General features: G+C 36.9%; 1 protein-coding gene across 1 annotated transcript; it reads right to left on the reverse strand.

Annotated features, from left to right (window-relative positions):
- Positions 1-9671: 9671 nt before the first annotated feature.
- Positions 9672-11670, reverse strand: LOC133857446 (protein SLENDER RICE1-LIKE 1-like). Its single transcript, XM_062292719.1, has one exon. It carries the CDS (start codon positions 11433-11435, stop codon positions 9825-9827), a length of 1611 nt encoding a protein of 536 aa, XP_062148703.1. The 5' UTR covers positions 11436-11670; the 3' UTR covers positions 9672-9824.
- Positions 11671-14505: the final 2835 nt, after the last annotated feature.

Raw genomic sequence — 14505 nt, forward strand, 5'->3', positions numbered from 1 at the left:
AAAATTCTCCGTACCTGTGGGGCAACCGAGAGAAATTTTACTTTCAATACTAAATTCGTTATCTTATTCTAATTAAGTCATAAAAATAAAAACTTCCCTGTGGGGATAAGTAATTAAATTTATGAATTAATTACAAGACGATGTTAATTTTTCTATATGAAGTTCACGTGTACGATCTTTATGCAATTATTATAAAATTGAGATACTGTGGCTCTCCCAAAATCATAATAATCACTCTGCAGTTTATGAACATCTAACAAAATTCTTTATGATGTTCTTATGTGTAATCCTGATGTAATTATCATTAAAAATCGGGATGTTGTGGCTCCCCAAAATCATAATGATAATTACGTGTGTGTAATCTTGATGCAATTATCATCCAAATTTGGGATGTTGTGGCTCCCCAAAATCATTATGATAATTGCGACTTCATTAACATCTAACAACTTTATAGATGCCCCCTTAATAGCCCCAGGAATATAACAAACCAATACTTAAATGGGGTAAACAGCATTTTTCAAGGTGCAAGCAGATGAGCTCCCAGGAAAGTGAGGGGGGTCACACCGTACACACTTAAATCCCAAGACTTTCCTTGCCAGAACTTTCCCCGACATTGCATTCTTAGATATTACTGTAAATACACCAGTATATATGGTATTGTTAATTATTCTTACGTCTAGGCATCAAGCAATTTATATTTAAACAATATAAATTCAACAATTAAAAATATATTCCTCAATTCATGTATTAAATAAACAATAATTTTAATACACAGTACTGTAAATAATAAAGGGAATAAAACCTTAATGTGAAAGCATAAAACCAGGCTTAGCTCAATGGTTTGAAGCTTGTCACTTTATGGATATGAAGGTCCCAAGTTCGAACTCCATATGAGCTAAATCTTTTATTTTATTTAAATGCTATTGTAATGGGTTACTATATTGGGTTGGGCTTCTGGGTCACAAGATTCCAAATGGGCTACTGTATTGGACAATTAGGCCAACCCACTTAATCGGGTCAGGCCTCTAGGTCTATGTATAGTACTGGCTCAAACTAGGTCAGCCCACTTAAATGGCCCAAAACTGCATGGGTTTTAAAAAACCCTACTCGAAAATATATCCAACCTAGAAACTTTAATGGGTCGAAACCCTACCCAGTCACCAACCAACCCGACCCATAATGTTCCAGATGGGTTGAAAACCCTAAAAATAGAACCTTAGCCGCCACCCCTTTATGAAAATACCCATATTAAGATTACAACAACTCAAAATTAGGCAGTATATCACAACACACAGAATAGTGATAAAACAAAAAATAGTTATATCAAATTTATGGGTTTTCACAAACAGTATGTGAACAACAAATATTCACAAAATAATCGCTAATGCGTTTCTATCATGTCACAAAAGACAAAATATTGCTCAAACAATATTGACAAACAGAAGTGAACAATACCAAATAGAATATACTTGATTCAATATTGATAACAAATAAAAATACTTGATTCAATATTGATAAAGCATAGTAAAATTATACGCTAAGCAAAATCGCACAGAGGATGGCTCTGATACCACATGTTAGAAATAATTAAATAACAATTATTTCTTTAACCTAACATGCGCAGCGGAAAATTAAATAGAACAATTTTAGGCATACCTTCGGCCATTGTTGCTCAAGCACTCCTCCAGAACTTCTAAGAACAAAATTATGAGGTGTCTTCTAACCTATGCCTATTGCTTGATGGCTGTACTGATGGTGTACACAGGCACTCTATTTATAGGCTAGGTTAGGGACCCTCAAATGGTAAACACCGTATTGTTTCCTTCCATCAAGGAAACAATATTGTTAATTGATTTTTAAAATCAATTAACCGATTCCATATTTACGGTAATCTAAATTAATAGAAATAATCATAATACCGTATATGTTTATTAAAAAATAATAAACATAGCAAATACCGTAAATGTGATATAAAGGCCACAACAAAAAAAGGAATATTACATGTTTGGGTAGTATTATGTTTTTTTTTTATTTTTTTAAAAATATGTTTGAGTAGGTTTTTTAAATTCAAATTTTACTCAATTTGTATCCATTTTTTTTTTTTAATTTTGTCTCAGTTCTCTAAACAATCCAAACATAATTTAAAAAAAAAAACAATTTTTTTTTTCGGTATTCGCAATTTTGAATATAGTAAAAAATAACAGAATATAATACAAAAAAAATAACACACTCAAACGAGCCCTAAAGAATTTACTTGTAGATAATCTTTTGGATGTCATGGCTTTAAGTGCTTTTATATATAACGATTTAATTATTTTGTTTCTCAAAACGACAAGGTGTTTTTCTTTTTAAATATAGGGAAATGCTTCTTGCAAAAAAAAAATGAAAATGAAAACTATGTGTACAAAGTGTGAAAAAAAAAAAAAAAAAAAAAAACTCTTAAATATATTCTCTTTAGAATCTATTTTACTATGTTATTATATTTTATTTGCTTTGTGATTTGTGTTTTGCACATTGGACAATTTTATGACCAACTTAGATTTTCCCTTATTTAAAATATTAATGAGTTATAATATAGGATTTCTCTTGTATAATTTTTCTATTCTTATTTATCTTCTAACGCTTTATATTTAATGTGTCGTGAGATCTCTTAAATATTAAACTGTGTAGTTATTATTATTTTCAACTAAAAATGACTCTTCATTTTTTTCGTTGAGATGCTTGTTATTACTACTGTAGATTTGATCTTTAACATCGAGATATCTATATACAAAGAAGAGACCCATGTTCCAAATTCCTTTTAATTCACCTTTTTATATGCCTTTTCCCAATGTTTTGATATGATTTGCTTATAATGAAAAAAAAAAAAAAACTCACTCCAAGGATTATAATCACAATAATTAAAAATAAATTTCTCAACTTTTTTCAGTACAATATAAAATACTACTTGCTGTCGGGTCACGTTGATAGAGTTGAATCCATGGATCTGCTTTTTCTTTTTTGTTAACCACCCATCATGATAGATATCATTTGCTATTTAATGTGAAAATTGTTCCTGTGGGACCCAAGAATTAGTTTGGGCTTCAGCCCTCAAAATTTTAAAATTTTCTTTAATATATGTATATATGAATATTAGTTAATATGAGGTATTTTTCACCTCCAGCAAATTACCTTCAGCTTATGTAAAACACGTTTTTTTACAACAATGGCAATCCACTTTTGGATTACCACTGCAGTAAAATGTTATTTTATTTTATTTTGGGTTATTTTAATGTTTCTCTTCTCAACACCTGTGTCTTTCCCTTTGCCATTGAACGTTGAAGAAATATGATCGTAGGAAAATATTATGTTAGAAAATATGAGTGTTTGTAAGAATATAATAAAAAATAATATTTAAATAAAGTAGATAAAAAAAATTAAAGAATCCATTGAAGTGTTTTTTTATTTTTTATTTTTTTTTATTTTTATATAGATTATTAAAGTGTATATTAAAAAAAAGTAGTTAAAGTAAAAAATTTTACTTTTTAATTTGATATTTTTTACCTAACCTTGTTGGTGGTGCTCTTATTATGATAGATGCTTTTATGATTGACAAAAGAGAAAGAGAAATGATAGCCATCATTATATGTCTCACACACAAATATAATATCCATGCATATGTCTTACAGAGAAATGAGAGAATAAACCTAACATCAAGTTGTAAGTGAATTATGTTTAATGATTTTTATATGCCTCAAGCCCACAAAATCTAGGTTTTGTTTGTTAATTTTTTTTTTTTCCAAAATAAAAATATTAATAAACATTTCAAAGATAAAATACACTTAAAAACATAAAAACAATTTTTACTTTTATATCACGTCAAAATACTATTTTAAATCAAAAATAAAAAAATAACTCCAAAATATATTAATAAGAGAATAAATTTTATAAGGATGGGAAGGGCTTTAAATTTCTCATTTTACAGCAACCAATTAAAAGTAAACAAGTCATTAAAAACAAAAAAATACAATAAACATAAAAACAACTAATCTTTAAAAAAAAAATTAAAAATTAAAAATTAAAAAATGACGATTTCTAGACAGTAGACCCCTTATTTCAAGACTCTCTTCTAGATCTCAACAGGATTTTGAGCCCTTCGCTTGAGTCGGAGCCAGAGCCTGACCCTTCTTTAGAGCTGCGGCTATGCGAGTACCGAGAAGAGCGCGTGAAGTTATTGGGTGCCGAAGAAGTCCAACGGCAGAACAATGCTGCCTTAGAGAGATTGAGGGGGAGAACCCTCGAGGAAATGACGCGGGAGTATGTCCTTGCATCATCAAATCCGTCAACTGGAAGCCTTATGTGGCTATCTAATTCCCCCACAAATGGAGAAGGTGGGATACCTGCGCTCCGCCCAAACTAATTTAAATGAAGGTGCAGAGCTGGGTAAAAATTATTATGAAGCGGCCCTATAATTCAAGACTTTCGAGGTCAAGATTCTTGAGAAAAGGCTGAAAGTCCAAGAAACACTCTTTTACTTACTCATCAACGAGGAAGCCATAGATACTATTATTAATAAATCCCCATTTTAGAACATTAGAGAGGGGGGCATCAGAATTCATTGAATACAAAATCAAGAATGTCAAAGTGAATTATAGATTAATGGAACGGCTTTGGGTGGTGGTCTTCGGCAAATTCCAGCAGTGGCTTTCAGCGGATTTCAGTGGCTAGGTGGTTGTATTTTTCTCTTGATTTTATCTTTCCTTGGTTTTCTTGGGCAAATCCGGTGAGCGTGGTGGGTAGTGTGTGTTTAAATTATGTGTAAATATCTTATTGAAGGCTGTAAAAGTTGAGTTTTACATCCTATTATTATCAAAGGGGCTCTCTATTAACAAACAGAGCTAATCTCTACTATGACTACAACAATGAACAATAACTACAATAACACTCCCTAAAAACAAACGTTTCTCTCTTTGAGAAGCTCTCCCCTCCCTCAAGATAGAGCCCCCTCTTCCTCCTTTGTTAGGTCTCCCTCGAGTCCCTTTCTCCTCTGTTAGGTCTTCCCCCCCCCCCCCCCCCCCCCCCCATTGTTCTCTTATAGTGCTTTTTCTTCTATTTGGTTCCTTTTCCACCCATAAACACAACGTCAACCCCCTCTCCACCACCATCATTTGCTCCTTCTCCTGCCACTCGCCTTCTCCATCGCACAGCAGTGCGCCACTCGCCTCTTCCATCCCAGAATTGGCTTAGTTCTTAGATTCAATTTTCTCAAAGCTCGATCGAATTTCCTCCGTCAATCCTAGCCTCCCACGCACCTATCCACCCTCCTCTTCGATCTCCCAGCTCCCCACTGCTGTCCTTCGCTCCTCTTCCTACCGCTCATGCACCGATTAGTGCCCCAAATCCACTCTCCGCCCGTCGATGTGGCTGTTTGCTGAGTTTTTTTTGTTGTTTTTTTTCTTTTCCTTTATACATATATTAGGCTTGGCAAAACAGGTTGGCGTGTCAACCCGTTTAGCTAATCTGGTAATAAATTTGTCATAAACACGTCGTAAATATATCATAAACGGGTTGACGGGTCATAAACGAGTCATAAACAGGTTTGCGGATCATAAACCTGTCATGAACGAGTTATAACCTAAACCCAAACCCTATATATTCGTGTCGTGTTCATGTTAGATTCCCGAGTCGTGTCAAAATTGTCAACCCTAATATATATGTATATATTGTGAGTTTCTATTTCCCTGTTCTTATTTGGTTTGATCTAGTTAATAGTTTTTCATGGTGTTCTCCATACACCTGGTTGGTGCCTCTCGCCAGTGGCTTCAATCTGGCTGCCCTCCATGCTACTGTAGTTCTCATTTTGGTGTGATGCTGCATTGATTTCCTTCTGGGTGTTCAGAAAAGGTGAGGGTATGGGTGTACATGTAGATATCCGCGCAGTTATTTGCGATATCTGCACCTGCATCGTTTTTTACAATTCACTTCAGCGTTATTAGTGCGGTTATTATTCGCTATACGCAAATAAGTAATGGGCCTATAACGCTTTTAAAAATAATTTTCAGCGATTTTTAATATTTTGGACTTGTTTTGAAAATATAAGCTGTTTTGAGAAAATTGTATTGAACTATCAAACGTCTCAAACTAGTGTATCCAAGTTTCCAAACATCTCACTTAAGGGTATTCCGATCCGTTAGGATTTGTTGTTAAATCCTACCAAAAATTTTAAAATACCTCTAATTTTTTACGAAAAAAAAGGAAAAAAAATGCTAGGATTTAGATGTTGGCTAAAATTGAACAGAATTTGCAAAAATACCCATGCCTGAATCTTTGAAAATTTTACCGAAAAAAAAAAAAGAAAAAAAAAATGTTAAGATTTAGGTCTTGGTCAGAATTTAACGGAATTTGCAAAAATACTCACACCTGAATCTTTGAAAATTTTTATAATTTTTTTTAAAAAAATAAACGTAGGGGTATTTTGAAAATTTTAACAGGTTTTAACAGCAAATCATAACGGAATACACTTAAGTAAGACGTTTGGAAACTTGAATATACTAATTTGAGATGTTTGATAGTTCAGTACCATTTTCTCAAAACGGCATATGGTTCAATACCTTTTTATGAAGCTATTTTATATATATATATATATATATATATATATATATATAACCAATAAAATATGTATAGCTAATTAAAAATATAATATATTAATATCTAAAACAATACTAGACACGTACTTGTTCTTAGTCAAATACAATATCAATAAAGATTCGAAACTGGACCTATAATAGTTATTATAATAATTATAGGACAGTTCACAAATGTGATTCAGTCCTCTAAAACTAAAATAAATGGACTACAAATTACAATTACCATAAAACACCGTAGGACCCGCACGTTTGATGGTTCGTATTATTTGATCCTTTAATTCATGAGATGTCTTTCTCACACAAGATTTGACCCATGAGTGAGAGAGAGAGAGAGAGAGTGTGAGAGAGGTAACATCGTTGTCGACACGTGGGGAATAATTGAAACGTGAATATGTTGGCCACAGCTTAGGTAACTTAGGTGGTCCCCGAGTGTGGGCCACAACCCCCGCAAGTTGGTCAGGAGGTCCCGGAACGGGATCACGTGCAACAGTGAAGACTGAAGAGAGGGATAAAAGCATTGTGGGCCACTATTTTCTCATTTCTGGGTCTCTTTCCCGTTACGTGGCTCTTTCAGTGACCCCCCGGGTGATCACTTTCATTTTCATGGCCTGCGATGGAGTAGGAGCAGCCATGTGAGCTCTCTCTATCTGCTCAGCCGTGTCAGCCAACCGGCTGCAGCTCTGGGCCCTGCTCTCATGCCTGATTTCTCACTAACAGCCATGTGAGCAGTCTGTTAATTTGATGAATCCAAGATACTCCATCGATCGATCTGGACATTAATTTTAATGATCGAAAAGGAATCTACGTACATAATTATATTAAAAGATCCAACAAAACCTGTACCTTAGAATTAAGTAGTTGCATGTTCTAAATAAAGGGAGGCTTAGGATGTTCTATGATACACCGGGATTTTATCTCTCTCTCTGCCTTTGGACCTTTGGTTACGTTAGGCGCGCAGTACTTCACGTCGGTCTCATTCGATTAAGTTTCACATTAATTATCTGGCCCTGCCCGCAAGGAATTGAATGTCTCCGAAAATCCTTCCTCTATTTTTTTACGGATCAGATGGAGCTGGTGATTTATAAACCACACGCAATCCAGTCGAAAGACAATACTTGGCATGCATAAATATCGATCGTACGAGGGAGGTAATTAGTTTTTCACCCCAACAGGCATCTAAACCAGTTTGTTTCAGTAATTTCAAGCTTTCTCGGCGTGAAATCGGCTGTGCAGATTTTAGCACCATCATTAAGTACTGTATATTTATTTAATATTGATATTGAATTATTAGGAGGATTAATGAGGAATATTAGTTGTTGGTTACTTTCAAATACTTAACGTGCACAAAGTGCATGTATTAGCAAGGGAAAGAGTAATGCTTAATTGCTACACCAAAAGGCCGGTGCGTACGTTGTTGAATGAATTGAAGCCTGAGACCCCCTGAGAAGAACGAACGACGTGTTAGGTGACAGGCAAAGCTGTAGTAGGGTGGACAGGTTTCCCATCTGGGTGACTCGACACCTCTTTGCAGATTACTACGTTGTGGGAGTCCCCGTTTGGTCCATGTTGGGCAAACCCACATGCACACATCTACATCCTACATCAACTCCCATGCCCTACTTCAAAGGCACATGCAACAGATACGCTCGTGCGCGCCTGGTGACTGGCCGGCCGGCGAGCCAGTGATCGATAAATTTAATAGGAATTTCACATTAATTAACCAAAATAAAATCTAACTTAAATTTCTTATAATGATGTAAATTAACAAATTGGTAGTCACACGTCATAGCTAGCACGCCATGGCCTATTATTGGATTTTTAAAACAAAATAATAATTATGATGTCACATTGAATTCAAACATGCCCTATGGCTATCTTCGTGAGTGGTTTTATTGCATTATGTGATCTGTTTGACTCGGGCCCCAAATAAGGAAGAAAGTAGCTAGGGGGGGGGGACAGTGCATTCGACCAACTCTGTTAGTCAAATATATTCATTACTCTACGTTTAAAGTCGTTGTAATAACACGCTACAAGAGTTATATTCAACTGATCAAGTAGTAGCCTTTCGTCTCCTAAATATCCGCTAATTGTTATTGGCTGCCAAAGGAACTGTACCATGAGAAAAAAAATTGAATTAAATAAATATATGGTTCTTAATTAATCAAGATGTCTTGAATTCAAAAAATGAAGAAAAGAAAGAATATATAAAATAAAAGAAATAAAGGATATTAGCTATTAGGTTGTTGGAGTATCAAACATCCAATGGGGGCAGCGAGGCAGGTGGAGGTCTCAATCCGAGCAAACGCCCGAGCTGAAATTATTGATGTTTGGTCACATGTACTAGTCGTAGCACTGATAGACGGACTAGGTTGTCAATTACACCTCCAAACACAATTCCTAAATATGGAAAATGTCGGGTACTTGTGTCTACTGCCCCTACGCACTAACTAACGTCGATCAATTTTGACGGGGGCAGCAAGTGACAGCTCCCCACAGGCCACAACCACTTCCTGCGTTGACTGCTTAATTACGGATGGGATTTTAAGAATAACCTGCCTTTTCTTTCCATTTTTATTTTTTAAAAGATATTTCCAGATGTAAAATATATGGTGAAAAGGTAGTATCATAATAGTTTCTAGAATCAATCACCTACGTACAAAGATAAACAATTCGATATCGACATATCTATCTAATTAAATTATAAACTTTGATTAGAAATGTTGAAAAGGCCACCATATAATTTTTCTTTTTTTCATAATAATCATTCAACCGCTAACAATATTACTCTACTGTACATCTAATGAAAATCAGACTAATTTGATACCACTTTATTGACTCAAACCGACAATATCTCCCAACTAATCTTCTTTTTTTTTTTTTTTTATAACCTTTTTACTGTAGAAATCTTCTTGATCAGGAATTATTAGATGTAATAAGTCTTGCTTTACCTAAATCCTCATCCCTCATTCTTAGCCCTTAATCCCCTTTTAACCAACTTATTACACTATTCTGTTTTGACAAATTATACGGGCATGGGACACAATGTTATGGGCGGCGGCTGGGCCTAAAATATAGCTGTATGAAAAGGTGACGTAAAGCATTTTACCTAAAGTAAAATTCTTTTGACAGTAAAACAACATGAAAACTGTAGACTGAAAAAAAAAAAAAAAAGGTGAGGAATAGAGAAGAAGAAAAATTTTACAGCGCATTATGGTTACTATTCTGATTTACTATCCCGAGTGGAGAGCTTGCGTCCGGCAGGGCTTGCCAAGCCGAGGCCGCGATGAGAGGACGGCTATGCCAGCCGAGCGTCAAGCACCCTTCCTTTTCCTCCACGCAGTACCCCTCAGCCGAGAACAGAGTGAGAAGCATACTGGCTTGCTTAAACGCATTGGATCCTAAGTGCAATGGCCTAAATCCGGCTTGTCCAAGCCGAGCTCTCCATTTTCCCAACGGCTCGTGCCGCTCCACCCGAGCCGAGCCCTCACAGCACACCACGTTGCATATCTCTCTCTGTATGTATATCTCCGCCAAGGCTTTCTCCGGTTGGAGCGTACAAGCCTCCAGCGAATCGAACATGGTCGAATAGTAGTACAGAGCCTCTGTGAACCGGTCCATGAACCCGGGTTGATTATGGTTCGCTTCTTGCTCGATTACTGTCATAATTTTCGGGTTCAAGTTCCGGATCCATCCAAGAACCACTTCTACGGGCGAATTACGGGTCGAGTCGGACCCGAGAAGACGGTGGAGCTGCATGATTGAGTTTACGGCCACCGCTTCTTTGGGGCCCACTTGGAGCATCCACGGCTTGACGTCCTCGAGCCTCGTAGCCGCCACGCCCCGGAAGGCGAACCGGACGTTGACAGACCGAGCCAACTCGGCGAGTCGCAACCCGACTTCGCGTAGCGAGTCACGCCCGTCCGGTGAGGGTGGGCCAATGCCGGTCAGCCGAAGCAAAGGGGGCCCACCAGGTCGTAGCGCCAGGGCTTGTATCAGAGCCGGCCACTGCAGGCCGTGCATCAGGTTGAAGTCAATGACGTGGACGCAATCGTGACCGTCGAAAGCTTCTAATATTGCTTGATTTGCCGTGAAGTGCGCGAACTTCAAGTACGGACACGCCTCGTAGAAATGATGGTACAAAACCTCGTTCTCGTACGGCGAGGCCGAGCCACTGCCGCCGAAGCAGGCGCTCTGCGGTGAGAAAATCCGGCGTCTCAGCGCATCGATGAAGTATTCGGCGACTTTCCCTATTCCGCAGCCGGTGTTGACACGCGTGAGCAAGGCCTGCATATCTTCGATGAGCGAACCAGCGAATGCGAGCGCGCCACGTTGCACCGATTCCGCACACGTCATCAGCATGTGGACCAGCCTTATCCCGGAATCTTCTTCCATCGCCGTGACGACAGTGAACTGATTCATCTGCTGAGGCGCATCACGATCCGTCCACGCTGCTTCACTCACCACCGTATGATTGATGGCCGGGGCCACCATGAGATCAGGAAGATCCGGAAGATCGGACGGCATAGATGCGGTCTGGTGTAGTTCGGAGAGGAGGGAGTCGACCCAGGAGGCGATATCGGAGGGGTTGTAGTGGACCGAATCGGAGGCGAGGTGGGAAATCTCGGCAGGAGAGTTAACCATGGCGGTCTCGAGGCGTTCGAGGCGCTGGGCCACGTGGCGGAGGTCGGAGGAGCGGACCTTGTAGCCTGCGCCGGCAAGGAGGCCGTCAATCTCGGAGGGTTTGGCACCGGAGGAGGCGGAGCTGCCGCTGCCGCCTCCGGATGACGTGGCGGAGTCGTAAGGAGACATATTTGAGAGATTTGGCGGAAGCTTTGGCTCTGATCAGATACGAATTGTGCTTTTGTGGGTTTCGTTGATCATTCCTTTACCTTCCTGTACCTAGAGAGAGAGAGAGAGAGAGAGAGAGAGCTTGTGTTTTTGTGTGTATAGTATGTGAACCCTGCTATTGGGAGTGAAAAGTGACAGCTGAAGAGGGGAGGAAGGAAAGGTCTTTGATCCTTTTCACAGAGAGAGAGAGAGAGGGGCTGACATGTAATATAATATGTATGACCATGAAATGTTCCTATCCATTAAACTTTAGTACCCTCGTTCATCTACTACTGTTTTTTTTTTTTTTTTTAAATACATTTTTATCTTACTATTATTGCCTCATGTCTTAATTAACTCTCATATTTGTCATTGTCCAAAAAAATAAAGAATAAAATTCAACAATCGATTGACACTGCCATGTTTAAATTTTTGAAATAATTATAAGATAAAAATATGATACATATCATTATTATTTTTTTATTGGTAATTATTAATGTAATATTAAAAATTACATTTTAATCACATAATTTTGTCTAGACGTGACTTATAGTAGCATTTATCTGCTAGGCGTTCCTCACGAAGAGCTTAAACTGCATATACTCAATCAAGACCGATCGAGTAATAGCTTAACACTAAACCCTAGTAAAAATAAAACAACACGCACTCAAGCTAATGAACAAGTTAATAGTTCCAAGAGCTTCTCATTGCGAAATCAACCTTAAAATTTAGTCTTCATAGTAACAACCCGAATGCCACTAGACCATACCTCTTGTGGCACACGAAAAACTTTTTAATAAGGAAAGCCATAGTCTTTGATGACCCGGGATGAGTTATACTTCTAACTGGTTTTGATATGAAAACAAAATTTGTATATGGAGCCCAATTCTAACAAGATTTGACCTGAAAATAAGATTTGGAAATAGAGATCAAACTCAGCTAGCTGTACTGGCCGGAAGTATGTATTATTAAAATCTCCAATATTTTTCATATGTTTGCTAAATAGTTTGAAAATGAGTTTTTATTATTATTATTATTATTATTATTAATCTTTTTTAGGTGGTACAAAGTTGAGAAATGTTATATATATGAAAATGTGGTACTTGACCCAGCTTGATCAAGTTTGACAAACGTTATCAACAAGATAAAGACATTGATATTATTATTATTATTATTATTATTAATTTTTAGGGGCCTTTTTCTCAAGGGGTGTGTACAACCTCTCAAAAGGAAATGGGTTGAAGAGAGGAGATCGCCCTCTCTGTGATGACAAGGGGTGGGTTATGTGGGTATCTTTCCACCACTTTCTTGTGGAGGAGGTGGTTGGTCATAGGGCGTTTCATAATCTCTAACCCTTCTAAATGGTGTGGGTGTATAGATCCACCGCAATTAGCTACAAGCAGTCAAAATTGTTAGTGATTTAGACAGTTAATACGAGATAGTATGTATGAGATTTGTTTGTTTAAATAAATTTTGGGTTTTTTGGGTACTTATCTGAACGTAAAAAATTTGAGTTATCTGACCAAATTATAAGGTGTAGCGTGTAGGAGTGCACATACAGATGCAGTTATTTGCAATATCTACAGCCGCATCCACAAAATGTGGATATCACTTTTAGATATTTGCATCCGCGCGTTTACTGCGATTATTATTCGATATCCACATATTAGGTAATGAGCTTTTTGGGCTTTCTTTGGGTTTCTATTATAGTTTATTTTAAACAATTCTTTTTTTTAAAAAAAATAATAATAATTTATACCATGTCATTTTGATAAATTTATTAAATATATATTATACACAAAGGGTATGCGAATGCGGTTAATAACCGCATCCGCATATTCTAAAACTGTTACCTGTATCAGCATATGAGGATAGTGATTTGTGTTAACCGCATTCGCATGTGCAGATAATGAATAATTGCAGATAAGTTATATGAACGGTTAATATTCACTCGCATCTACGTACCTAATGGTACGTGAAATTTTAAATTGTCTAGTAACATATGGCACCCACATTCTAAATTCTGAAAAGCATACACCTTGTGTGGTCACAATTACTGTCAGTTTCGCATTTAGATTTGCAAGAAGACGGTGCATAATTTCACAAGTTCACATGTGCAGGAAGGAAATTGGCTCAGGTATTTTTGTAATTTTTTTAGCTGTACATATTTAATTTAATTTTCTCTTTTTTATAAAAAAAAAAAATAAAAAAATCAGAATAAAATCTCAACCATTAAAAATATATATAATAATAATAATAATAATAATTAATTTTTTTTTTACAGCACCTACCTAAGCCAGATCCTGCTAAGTACCTAGGTCTCCGTAGACATTCTATATTAATACGTTGCTTTTGGCAGAACTGTTAGGGAGTCGACCAAAACAATTCTTCTAATCAAATTTTAAATCCACCTGAAAATGACCATTTAACCCATTGAACGGCCCAAATTTGATTAATATAATACCCTTTAAAAAAAATGAATTATATTCTTTATCAGGAGATTAACAATTAAATGTATCTTAGCATAAGAGAATATTACTTGATGCCCCAAGGGCCGGATTGGGCAAAGCTAGAAGTTGAGCAGTCACTTATGATATTCAAAATGTGCAAGTGGGATTTCCTTCCGCCGTGGTATTTGAATTGAGTAATTGGAGAAAAAGTTGAATTAGTATCCGCTCGGATAGGAGATTGTGAGAGACTACTTATGGGACCCGTCTGATCAGTCTAATTACTTATCCAGTCAGGTGGGTCTCATAAATAGTCTATCGAACAAATAATTTGAGAAAGATTGTGATCCGAAAAAGTTAAATTTACTTTTGCAAAAATATTGAAACACTGTCAGCGGACGCAATTCCAAAAGGTTATAGAGACAGTGTGATATCATTTCAAAAACCCTGGTTTTGTTCTTGTGACTTGTGAGTTGTGACTTCCTACCAGAAGGCGTAAACTTGTTTTGATTTTGAGAAAAACAATGGGTCCGTGAAGCAAGTGCTTCTCTGCTGTTTCAGACACCCATTCCCCACATCAGAAAGCTCCTTACAACTAATTCGAT

This window comes from Alnus glutinosa, chromosome 14, assembly GCF_958979055.1.
Source record: "Alnus glutinosa chromosome 14, dhAlnGlut1.1, whole genome shotgun sequence".
In the NCBI taxonomy this organism is placed as follows: Eukaryota; Viridiplantae; Streptophyta; class Magnoliopsida; order Fagales; family Betulaceae; genus Alnus; species Alnus glutinosa.